The 13285-nt window shown below is 35.8% G+C and overlaps 1 protein-coding gene across 2 annotated transcripts in view; it reads right to left on the reverse strand.

The window, feature by feature from the left end:
* Window positions 1-13285, reverse strand: part of SEMA3A (semaphorin 3A) — a 468512-nt gene that overhangs the window by 72185 nt on the left and 383042 nt on the right. For both annotated transcript variants that reach the window (XM_047850777.1, XM_047850776.1), the window contains one exon: window positions 10693-10812. In XM_047850777.1, coding sequence (XP_047706733.1) covers window positions 10693-10812 — 120 coding nt within the window. The remainder of the gene's footprint in view (window positions 1-10692; window positions 10813-13285) is intronic.

Below are 13285 nucleotides of genomic sequence, written 5' to 3' on the forward strand. Positions count from 1 at the left end.
TTTCTACAAGTTGCTCTCATTCAGGAATTAGAAATGAAGAAGGAAGCAAGTAAAAATAGTTTCAGCTTGGAAAAAACATGGAAAATAAGTTCACAGTTTAAGATTCATTAGCACACAATTATCTCAAGGTCTTTCAAAGGCAATTTCACTAGAATTTGGGCACTGATTGGCTGATCAGAGTTATAACTATAAAGGGATGTGATTTTTCTCCCTGTTTTTATTTATAGGAAATCGATAGCAATAACATCACAGGAAGGGCAGTCATCAGTTTTCTTATGGCAAGCGGCATTATCCCACTACTTTAATAATTTCTCTTCAATCAAAATATTTAATATGACTACTATAAACACAAGAAGGCGATTGATCAAAGGTATCCTACGCCTTGTTGGTTCCACTGAGCCCTACAAGCCCAAATTCTCTAATGTGAATTGTTAGTATAACTAGATTTCTTTCCCTTTAATTCACCCCGAAATGTAATGTTTTATGGTAATCCATGTGTCGTTATTCTTTCCTGCCTTCAGAACTCATTATTTTCATTTGACTTACAAGATTGCTTTCTCATCTTGCAAAACATTGGTATAATTTTTTCATTTATTCTTGAATGTGTTTAGAAAACATATTTTATAAAACAGCCATTCTAGGATACTAAGCAATTTAAGTGGCAGTCAGCCCTTTGATATCAGCCTTGGCATTGACTAGCTTTTACAGTCACTAGGCATATTAAAGTTCACTAAATTATAAGTGGGTCATAAGACAACGTATAAACTGAAAACACAATTCTGTACTGGCTAGAACTTAAATTCCATTGTATGCTAACAGAAAAAGCAGTGTGGATGCCAAAGGGACAGTTCTATCTGCTGTCACCTATTTCCATACATATTCATGTTAGGATTTTATAAATGTATAAATGGGTTAGCTCTCTTTGATACTGAAACCCTGGCATCTTATTTATTAGCAATTAAATGAGCAAAAGAGATTATTTGGACTTACAGGAATTTAGACACATTCATAAACATATTGAAGAGACACATTTTTGATGGGTCTCTTATGCTCTCAGCTTATATTAAATCCAAAACCAGTTTTAATTTAGTAAATCATCAAGCAAATTACTAAAAACTACACTTCTAATAAATAAACATTTATATTATACTTACATCAATATATAAATTAGTATTACTAATGAATTGCAATTAGTTTTAAACTATGTATCTTTATTTTAATTTTAATTAATTAACTTGTTTATTTTTTTTTTACTGTTTATTTATTTTTGAGAGAGAGAGAGAGCACGCAAGCGGGGCAGGGGCAGAGAAAGGGGGGGTGGAAGATCCAAAGTGCGCTCTGCGCTGACAGCAGTAAGCCCGATGTGGGGCTTGAACTCTTGAACTGCGAAATGATGACCTGAGCCCAAGTCAGGTGCTCAACTGCCTGAGACACCCAGGTGCCCCTGCATGTTTATTTTTGAATCAAAATTTATACAGTACCACATGTAGAGTGGTATACAGTTAAAAGTGCATAACTTATGTGATGACCCAAAGTGCTACAGGAAATTGAAAGATTGGGGGCGCCTGGGTGGCTCAGCTGGTTGAGCATCCAACTTCTGCTCAAGTCATGATCTCACGGTTCGTGGGTTCGAGCCCCGCATTGGGCTCTGTGCTGACAGCTCGGAGCCTGGAGCCTGTTTCAAATTCTGTGTCTCCCTCTCTCTCTCTGCCCCTCCCCCACTCGCGCTCTGTCTCCCTCTGTTTCAAAACTAAACAAACATTTTAAAAAAATTAAAAAAAAAAGGAAACTGAAAGATTGATTAGAGCAGGGTGTGGGAGGTAGAGGCGGGAGCAAGGTGAAGGAGCTTTGATTTTCACTTGCCTCATTTCTTAAATCATATAGTGACATAAACAATTCTAACCCGAAAATGGTCTCTTAAAGGGTAAAAAACATACTTAAATCTTCTTACTAATATTATTGGGAAAACATTTTAAAGACCCTCTTCCTAGATAACATTTTGTAATTTATATTTAGTTGATATGTGAAATATAGAACATTTTAATGACTCTTCGTCATATGTAAGCAACTTAGTGTGATGAAGCTTAAAAACTGCTTTTTTTTTTCATGGAAGCAAAGGAGTGGTAGATGTAATTTCATCAAAATGTACAGACATCACTAGGTAAGAAATCGTGCACGTACAGACTCCGGCTAAGGAAAGGGCATATGTCATCCTCACTTTACCTCATCAGTTCATTCTCGTCTTTCAGCCACTTTCACTGCTTTCCTAGAAAAATATTGGCTGCTCACTTAAGTGAGATTGTGCATTCTACTACATTATTAGTGATGTGGCATATCTAGGTATTTTATGGTTCCATTCCTTAAAATTCTCGCATAACATTATAAAGCCAGCTAACATCAACTAAACTGTTTTGTTTTGGTAAGAGCCATCACTTTTGCAAATGCTTTATATGAATTCACTCATACATAATCCTCATAACTATCTGACAAGGGAGGAAATATCATTATTTACATTAGAAAAAGGGGACATGAAGCACAGAAATCTTTTTATCTGCCATCTACAGTTGCTCAGCTCTTGACCAACTCAAGGAGTCAGGCTCCACAGACTCTGCCCTTTTAACCACTATCCCAAAGGTCACCAATGATATTCACACGTGAAAAAAAAAAAAAAAAACAAAGCTGAGCTGTGATAGAGCAGGATAAACGATTTTCCTAGCATTCTCAAAAGCAATCAATGTCTTCTTAATTAATTCTGGAAAAATTGTTAATAAAGAATTAACCTAATGATTTCTTTCCATAAATGACGAATATTGCACTTACTAGAGCTAAGTTAACACTTGGAAAAACTTGGTTCATCATTTCATTACTTCTTCTGCTAATTTCGTTAAGCTTAATTTGATTAAAATGTTATTTGCTATTTTAATACTAAAGCTAAATTTTATTTATTCTTGATGTACTAAATGCTCCATGACAATAATCAACTAAAACAAAATAACCTGAGAACAGATTAAAAAAAGGCAAACATCACCTTCAGACAGGTTCACTGTATTAATCTGCTAAATGTGCATTATGTGCTATGTTGGGAGCCTGTAAGCAAATGACAGCAGAAGCAACCAAAGCTGTCATGAGCATTTACTGTATTATCAGATACTATTCTTATTAACCTACATGGACTGTCTCATTCATTCTCGGTACAACGGTATAGTAATATTAACCATGTTTTACAAATCGTAACTGGGTGATGAAAATAAGTAAATTGCCTCCTATGTCATACAGGTAGCAGATGGAGTACCTGGGATACAAACACAGTCAGTTTAACTCCAGAGCCTGCAAAGCAGATTGTTCAAGAATTTCTTACTCGGTATTTCCCAGAGTGTAAGGCAAAGTGGTAGTTCCCATGATAAATACAAGTGAGTACCTATGTGCTCTTGAGATTCAAAGCTGAAAAGATTAAAATCAATCAGTAGAGTGGTATGGTTAAATGAAAAAGAGAGTAAATCTGAGGACAACCAACTATTCGATTAGAGTATGCTAGTGTTTAACACTGGAGAAGTCATTTAGGATCAGAAGATAAAGGACTTGACAGGCAGCAAAATCTGGATTCAATTCACTTGTAAATTGAGAGATATAAATGATTTTTGAACAGGAAACTATTGTGATACCCGTAGAGCTGTTATTAGGGAGCCATCTGACAATGGTATCTAACAAGGAAGAGTATATATGGCTTAATGTTGTTAGGTAATCTAACAAAATTAAGTGTAAACAATAATTTATTGAGTGAAACAATTTTTAATCATCAAAAACTACATGCAGATTTTTTTTTGTCCTAAGTTTAAGGATTTCCATTCTTGGCATGTTTATGTGATTTGGTATTTGTAAAAATAAACAGCACACCTATTCTCATGAGTCAACATTTCTCCTTAATTCAGGATTCATTTTATTGGGCATGTGAAGATGACACCTCACGAGACCGAGTATATAAATGAGCAAACACTTCACCTACATGAAAAGACAGTTACTTTATAACTTTTTACTGTTTTGATATTTTTTGAGACATTATAAATTAAAACCTTCCAGTCTGAAAGCTCCTGAAATCTACCACTATGGAAGTATTTGTGTCAAGCAGACATCTAATAATATGGCAACTTACTCTTCCCACTAAGAGTGATTAGAAGGTAACAAGTGTTTTGTGTTTTTTTTTTCCCCAAAACTATCCATGCCATTAAAATTCAATGGCATCACTTGCTGTCATTCGGCTTTATCTGGCTAAAATCCTTTAATTCGCTAGCCCCTGCTGTTGGGGAGCTCTAGGCTCATCACACTTAACCTCTGCCTAGGCTTCTCAGAAAAGAATTTGTTTCAGTCCATTCATAGTTTCAATAGTTGAGCAAGCCACACGCAACTGCACACTGGTCTTTTACCCTGAGCACACTAATCTGATTGTTTTTCCACTCTACAAACTCTGGGTCAACAATCAAGCTGCCGCCAGAAACTAATTAATTTGCAAACAGGCTTCTGTTTTCACAGAGGGAAAGCTTTTGAGAGCCATGTCAGAGAGGCCGGTCACACCATGGTTACACGCATTGTCATGGCATCCACTTCTTTGGGTAAATCTCTTGCTTGATGTCACTGCACACATGAACCCAGATTACCCAGTCAGCAGTAAATCCCTATTGAGGCCCACTGAGCTCTGAATGTAGTGAGGCTAGAAGAGGAAATTGGTATAGACAGGCTCTGTATTCATTAAACTGATGGTAAGACTAGAGAGAATAATGTTAAAAACCAAGAAGGAAAAAGGGGGCGGCTTCAATTTAAAGAATTTTCCAAGATATTGTCTCATTTTTCTACATTTCCATCGATTTTAATTTAAAAAGTGGGATTCCCTTAAATAAATGTAATGATATTTTGAAATGTTACTTTTCTACTCTCATAATTCACTGACAAATTTTGAAATAAGTGGTTCAAAGTGTGTGTCTAATACGCCATACTGGAGAGTTGTACCAGTTAAAAGTGATTATGTTCTTTACACAAAATGTGAAATAGAAAATAGGTCCTCAGAAAGGGAGACCAAGTAAAATTATATTTTGGTAACTTTTTGCTCTTTATGAAAAGAGAAATCATATTTAGTGAGTTTCTTAAATTTATCATCATTTGCACAGTAGAACAATTTCATGCTGTGTATGTATTTTTTAAAAAGATTATACTTCTGGGGGGGAATGCATTATTTATCAGGCTTAACATTTTTCTAGGTAATAGATTCAGGAGACAAAACCTCAGGTGACCACTATGTTGTGTTTAGGTACAGACTGTTTTTAAATATTATGTACCTTTGCTTCAGCATAATTTCAGCAGAAATAATAAAAAATACTATAATTTTTATTTGTGACTCTTTACATTGATACCTCAGAATGTTTAATGAATAAGAATATAATTCGTGGGAGATGTAATTCAAAAGTTAAAAAAAGACCGTATCCCTGTTGCTTTTTTATAGGCTATGAAAACAAAGAGGACATTTGTGGTTGCTGTTGTTGTTTTAACTGAACGGTCACTCAACTTCTATGATACTCATCTGTCCATATAACCATTAAATAAGGCATCCAGAGGGCTTTTTCCTCCAAGGTCAGCAAAATAATACTGACTTATGTAAGCCAGGAAATAATTCAGAATGGCATCGTTAAGAAGTCTGACATTATACAGAGCCAGATAATTCATTTTATTATTAAAAAAAATCCAGTTGGATACTCTGACAGTTTATGCCTTTGAAGATGGCAGAATTAAAACAGAGCATGGAAAGAGTTGTACAAGCGATTTGAGATTAGGTATCTGGTAATATGTAATATTAATTTGTGCTCTCATGGTTTATTTGCGGTCACATTTCTTGGTTCTATTTTCAGAAAAACGTCTAGTGGAGAAACTTGAATGTTCAGAGAACATGGAAACTCCTAGTGCACAACCGCAGAGGACAGCCACCCCGGTAGCAGTGGCACAAGTGAAAGGAGGTGGAACGATGACCTGCACACCGTTTCAATCACAGAAAAGAGCAAGGGGGCTGGTCTAGCCACGGGCACGATCCTGTGAAGAAATTCCACTACAAGAAAACAGGTCTTCCTGACATGAGTGGGAAGGCCTCACACTCCGGGCACTGTAAATAGGCCAGTTTGTGCTCACCGGGCCTTCGCTCTCTCAGGGAGGCATGTGGTTTCGTATATTAAACCTGACTTGGACTGCCCTTTCACCCTGACTCAAATATAATCACTCATAGAATGGGTCTGAGGAAGCTTTCTAAGCGTGCTCCAGCCAATGGAAGTGAAGTACAGGATACTGAGAAAAATCACATTTATTAAGTGCTTACTATATGTCGATTGTTTGCCTAGAACTTTTTTACACATTATCACGTTGCCAGTTTTTCACTACTGTAAGAGGTAATCCCATTAAAAGTAAAGGCAAGGCGAAGCTTACTGTAAAGACTGTAGTCTTTCCCCCATTTCATATTACGTCCCACCATCAGTCCTAGACATAAACAATACTGGAAACAATGTCCATCAAAAAGAAAAATAAGAGTGGGTTAGCGACTATCTGCTCTAATGAATGGTTAACACATATAAGTAGGTAGCAGTATTTACATACCGAATGGTTAAGAAATCATGACTGCAACAGCACCATAGACTTAGTTTTCTGACTATGAATATATAGAGAACTGTCTCTAATTTTCACACTCATTAGTAAGTTGAAATTGGAAGTGAAGTTTAAATGAAGTTAAAATGACATAAGATGGGGAGAATTTATAATGTACAAGAAACAAAACGGTGAATTTGGGCACATCGTGTCAAACTCAAACCAGTACATTTTTTGAAATCACAAGTTGTTCTAATACCTAGTAACCTTAAACTAGGGGCTAATTAAAAAAATCATATTTAAAGCACAGTTATGTAAAAATCAACAGATTCCTCCTCTTATGTTTCTTCATCAAAAATTGTTACTCATTCCGGGGCACCTGAGTGGCTCAGTCGGTTAAGCGTCTGGCTTTGGCTCAGGTCACCGTCTCACGGTTCGTGAGTTCGAGCCCGATGTCAGGCTCTGTGCTGACAGCTCCGAACCTGGAGCTTGCTTCAGATTCTGTGTCTCCTCTGTCTGCCCCTCGGCCGCTTGCACTCTATCTCTTGCAGGTCTCAAATATAAACATTAATAAAAATTTTTTTAAATAAAATTGTTACTCATTCCTAATTTTTCCTATTAAAAGGAAACTAAATTTAAACCTTGATTGATACTATAAAAAAAGGTAAATTTTAGTTGTTATCAAAATACTGGAATTCTATTTAAAAAATATCAAGATATTTTAAGATCTAATTCTAGGCAACCATTTTCGTTTATTATTTGACTTCAGCAGGAATAAAAATTAAAAGTCACCTAAAATAGGGCAACTGGTGCATCCGAAATAACTGAATAGGTCTGAATTGATTTGAGAAAAGAAAAGTAAATCTTTTTCTTTGAGTAAAAGAAAAACAAAATTAATTTTAATAGGCCCAAAGACATTCCAAAAAGTACCTTGCTAGTATTTTTTACTTCTGTCAGCACAAATGATTGTGTAGTCTATGCTGATGCCTTAGACTCATTTATTTTATGCATGAATATGTAAACATTATGTTTCCAATTTTATTCTGGAATGGCATTTAATTTCATGAGGCCTGTGATTCACACAATCCCTTGGTTCTATCTCAAATGTGTCCGTACCCTCCATCTTGCAGCAGTTCTGGTTTCTGCACCCTGTCAAATGTAACCTTTGTGCTAATTTGGTAAAATCAGTTCTCACGTTTAGTGCTGAGAGACTGATAACCGAATTCTCAAATGAACTACACATTTGCAAGATGAAGTACAGAGCTGTGGACAATGACTGCTTTCCCACAGTGTAAATTCTTCAGACTCAGCTGTCAACATGTAAGTGTGCAACACAAAAGCAGCTTTAACTTGATGACTTTTTTCCTCCAAGGCCATAAAAATGAAATGGATACTATAGTCTCCCTTATGTTATTCCATCTTCTTGGATTTTCTTTCGCATTGACAGTGAAAGCCTGTATGCCCTTTAGAGTTCTTAGAAGATCAAAGTCTCCTTGCTGAACAAAAAAACAAACATTTTTCCCTCCTACGTAACTATTTCGGTTTGAGAAAAGAGCAGATAGCAATGTTGAAAGAGGTTTTTTTCCCACCATTTTGCCTCCATACAAAGACTAGGCTTAATAATTGACAGTGGATATTTCAAAATTACTCCTGAGATTTTTAGAGTTTGGTTCTTTTATAGTTTTATACAGATAGTATTATGGTGATTTCAGCATCTTTTCCTTTCCTTGGTGAGGCCGCTAATTTCTCATAAGGTCACCCACTATTCCTCCTATGACCCCCCCCCCGAATGGATATTTGACTATATGTCCAAACCCTTTTGAACACCACAGTGTCTGCGCTCAATTATGAATGATTTGAGGCATCATCTGCATTGAAGAGAACAAACAACGGGGAAGTGCTGTCAAACTTACTAAAAACTTGAGAGAGCAGGGAACAAGGGAAACTAAGAGAAGTGACTCTTTAAAGAGAAAGGGCTACTTAACAATAAGAAATGCTGCAAGAGATATTGTCCATATGGAGAGATTGATTTAAATAAAGTGTACAGAAAGTTACCAGTTATCACCAACTGCTTTTGGAGAAGCAGTTTCATGGACTCAAACTCAGGTTTAAAGTTGGCTAAAGGCAGCATAAACTTCCCTAAATGGACTTAGATGCATAGGGACTTCATATCACACCATGATTAAAGGAAGGGTTTGGAAAGAACAGACAAACAAGTCTTCCATTGAGGGGAGAAAATCACGGAAGGAGAGATAAAGACCGCAAAAGAAATGTACATTGGGTAAAACTATGAAAACAATATCAATACAATTAAGTGGAAAGGCAGCGTGGTCAAACATGGAAGAGGCACACCACTCATTAATACATAAAAAAAAAAATAGGATGATCAGAAATGTTGTTGCAGGAGGGCAGAGATGCTGAGCTAATGGGAGGTGTGTTTTATGTTTTCAGTAGTCACTTTAAAATAAGAGACATTTCAGGACAAAGATTATTATACACAACTCACAGTCTCTGGAAGTTTCAATGAAGCTCAACAGCAGAACTGTGATCTTTCTCTAACAAACCAATGAAAGAGAGAGGTGATGAAAGGAATTTTGGGTTCCAGGAAGGGCAGGAAAAACAAGTGTGGTAGAAGTTTGAAGAATGAGAATATTCAAGCATCTTAATGAGAACTTAGACGGTAACCCATGAGCTCCATTCTTGTTAATGAGGCAAAATAAAACGAGGAAAATTGTATTTATTTATTTTAGGCATATAAATTTCTTACATTTTCTCCTACACTAAATTTATTTACATACTAAAAAGAGAAAGAGAGTAAAAAAAAGTATCTACTTGATCAAGTTGAAGCCAGTGCCTGAAGTTCAGGAAACTGGGTTCTTGTTACAAATCTTCTACTACTAGATTAGATAGAATCTTAGATAAAATATTAGTCTTAATTTCTTCACCTATAAAAACTGAGAGAGAATTTAAGGAAGATGAAAAGAGAATAAAATGAAATAATATAAAGTCCTGGGGTGCCTGGGTGGTTAAGTTGGTTGGGTGGCTGACTTCAGCTCAGGTCACGATCTTGCAGTCTGTGAGTTCAAGCCCCGCATCGGGCTCCATGCTGACAGCTTGGAGCCTGGAGCCTGCTTCAAATTCTGTGTCTCCCTCTCTCTCTGCCCCTTCCCCATTTGTACTCTGTCTCTCTCTTTCAAAAATGAATAAATATTACAAAAAAATTTTTACAAACAATAAAGTCCTTTGAAATTTTGAAAATATTAATGGAATACTACTTGGCAATGAGAAAGAATGAAATATGGCCTTTTGTAGCAACGTGGATGGAACTGGAGAGTGTTATGCTAAGTGAAATAAGTCATACAGAGAAAGACAGATACCATATGTTTTCATTCCTATGTGGATCCTGAGAAATTTAACAGAAGACCATGGGGGAGGGGAAGGGAAAAAAAAAAGAAAGAGGGAAGGAGGCAAACCATAAAAGATTCTTAAAAACTGAGAATAAACTGACGGTTGATGGCAGGGAGGGAGGGAAAAGTGGGTGATGGGCATTGACGAGGGCACCTGTTGGGACAAGCACTGGGTGTTGTATGGAAACCAATTTGACAAGAAATTTCATATTAAAAAAAAGAAAATATTTTCAACATAATGTTATTAGAATTACAATTTTTTTTAAATGTTCAGTAACGTATGATGCTCTCAGGGCACTATGAGAGACGTGGAGAAAAAATGTACTACACGTTGACATCTGTCGTGTTGTCCATGTAAGACTGGTAAGCCCTCTTATCTTTTTCCATTGCCTCCCTTCCGCAGCTCCAACCCAGATCTATTTCTTTCCACAGTTAACTGCTGAGAAACTTCAGTTTTGGCATGAAGCAAATATTTTCCTCAATTTTTAATCTCATCTTGCTCTGTTTTCCCTATTTTCTCACACCCACAGTCATGAAGTCACTAGCGCGAGTTTAAGCGCATACTAAATCTCAAGTCACACTGTTGGTACCATACAGGGAAAGTTCTCCACTGACTACGCCAGTTAAACGTGTTACGTAACATGCTTGTGCTCTTGCACACACCACCTACCGTTGAGCCACCTGGAATCATGCTGCTCTGTTCTGATTGGGTGATGGTGCCCGAGAGTTCTGAAGATCGCAAAATCTCGTCCCATAAAATCAGCTGCGGTCCCGGAGTATAATTCTCCATCTACGTTGTGACAGAATAAAACCACATACATATACTTTAATTCAATTAAGGAAAGAAAAACAAAATGAATCAAAAGAAGGAAAGTCTCAAGTTATGACCCCGCTAGAAAGAACACAGATATGCTATCTGCATCATTCTGCAATTACTCATTTTTATTCTATGTCTTTGTTGAAGAGTATTTTATTATGAGATCACTCACTGATTAAGCATCTACTCCGTAAGTCCTGACTTCAAATAACTGAGTAAAATATGGTTCAGTAGACATTACTAAGACCTAACATTTATTCTTTTCTACTATGATGCGAGACAAAGTGCAGAATACAGAGGTGTAAAGCTACTGCTGTTCTAATATCCTTATTTATTAGGGTAGGATATCACTGTAAAATCTTCTATGGCTTTTAATTTAATGGAAATTAAATTGTCAATGTATTTCCTTTTCAGTGGTACCTGAGTTAGTAAGATTTTACAATACTTTAGAAAGAACTAGTATTTTCCTCAACAATAATTTTTTCTTGCTTTTATTTTTGAATGTATCAGGTGGGAGAAGGGTTCTTAGTAAAAGTTATCACATAGTCTAAAAACATGTCCATCACGTAGTTTCATATATTAAAGAAATGTATCTGAAGAGGAGGAAATTTTGATAAATATAGGTCATAATCTCCATAGTTCAAGATTCTACTATGTTTTTTACTCATTTTTACTGAAATTAAATCAACTCTAGGTCAGAGTTTAATAAATGAGGACTCATAATCACAAGATTAAAAAAAAGGAAAAGAAAAAAGGGAGGAGAAAAAGAAGTTAATATTTACTGAACACCATTCTGTGTTTGCTGGGGAGTCATGCACTGGCTGGACACTTTCCAATTATCTCATTTAGTTCTGTCAACCACCGTGTGATGTAAATGGTATCCCTACTTAACAGTTCAAGAAACCCAAGGTTGCTCAACTGATGACTAGGATAGTAAGGGTAAAAGTTCAAACTCAGGCTTGTTTAATCTCAAGCCTCTTACACTAAACCATACCAGCTTTTAATAAACTGAAGGTTGTATAAAAATTATATTTTCTTTCCTTTAAACAGAAAATACCTCATATTATTTCATCTAGGAAACACAGTATTGCCTACTTACTTATAATGAATTATCAGCAAAATGAAACAAAAAAATATGAAATCATCTTTAAATAAAATTACCAGTAAATTTAATACTATCTTGCTGATCATTTGGATAAGTTAATGTTTCTGAATTCAGTGCCTTGAAAATTAATCAGAAAATAAAATAGGCATAGATAAATTATAACTTAAACATTTGTATAACACTATTATTTCCAAAGATTTTCATATTTATAATGAATTTCATATGTATATTGAATATATGAATCAGATTTCTCATGTGATATTCTTTGTTCACACCCTCAATTCTCACTTCCACATGAAGGTTTTATAATGAAAACAGGCATTCTCAGTGGTCCAACTCAAATCAGTTCCTTTGGTACAGCTTGTGGTTCTCTGAAGTGTCTCGATGCACCAACCTTTGGACGACGTCCAAGGCAGTGGAGAAGAGTGACGCAGAGAGAATCAGTGCATAACCCCAGGTTATAACTTGAAATATTACTAAATGACACCTTATCTTATGCACTTTTAGGATAGTGATCATTTACTTTGGGTTGTTGTGAATCAAGACAAATAAAAAATGATGATGTGACAATATATTAATGAATGGTACTCATATAACATTCTAAGCTGTCATAATATGGTATCTTTGGGATTTAAAGGCATCTTGTATTCTCTTCACTTAATTAAAATATCAAGTTCAAATCTGACCTCTTCTCCCCATAATAGTTGCAATAATATTTTATCTGCCCACAAGGTAAAAAATAAAGCTTTTTTTTCTTTCTTGTTTGTTTATTTATCTTTACTTATTTATTTTGAGAGAGAGAGAGAGAAAGAGAGAGAGAGAGAGAGAGAGAGAGAGAGAGAGAGAGCGCACAGGGGAGGGAGAGAGGGAGAAGGAGATGCCCAAGCAGGCTCCATGCTGTCAGCACAGAGCCCGAAATGGGGCTCAATCCCATAAACTGTGCGATCATGACCTGAGCCAAAATCAAGAGTTGGATGCTTAACTGACTGAGTCACCCATGTGCCCCCCAAACAAACCTTCTCAAGCAAACATTCTATGAATGAGCTACCTATGAGTTTCAAAGGTAAATGTTTATTGTCTCCTTAACTTTTACTTATATTTAATCACTATAATACTTTTATTAAGGTTACTTTTTTATCTTTTTACAAATAATTAATAGATGTAACAGAGTTTTAAACTTCAGGTAAATTATTTTTCTTGAGATGTGTGAAGAAGGTGGTACTAATTAAAAATGTGTTGTAATAGCAGCCTAAAATGTTCATGTTAATTTCAAATATTTTCATGTTGTAACAGCTCTAATAGGATGCCTTGTGTCTTTACCTTGAAAAATCAAAAGTATTA

Source organism: Prionailurus viverrinus, chromosome A2 (assembly GCF_022837055.1).
Source record: "Prionailurus viverrinus isolate Anna chromosome A2, UM_Priviv_1.0, whole genome shotgun sequence".
Classification (NCBI taxonomy): Eukaryota; Metazoa; Chordata; class Mammalia; order Carnivora; family Felidae; genus Prionailurus; species Prionailurus viverrinus.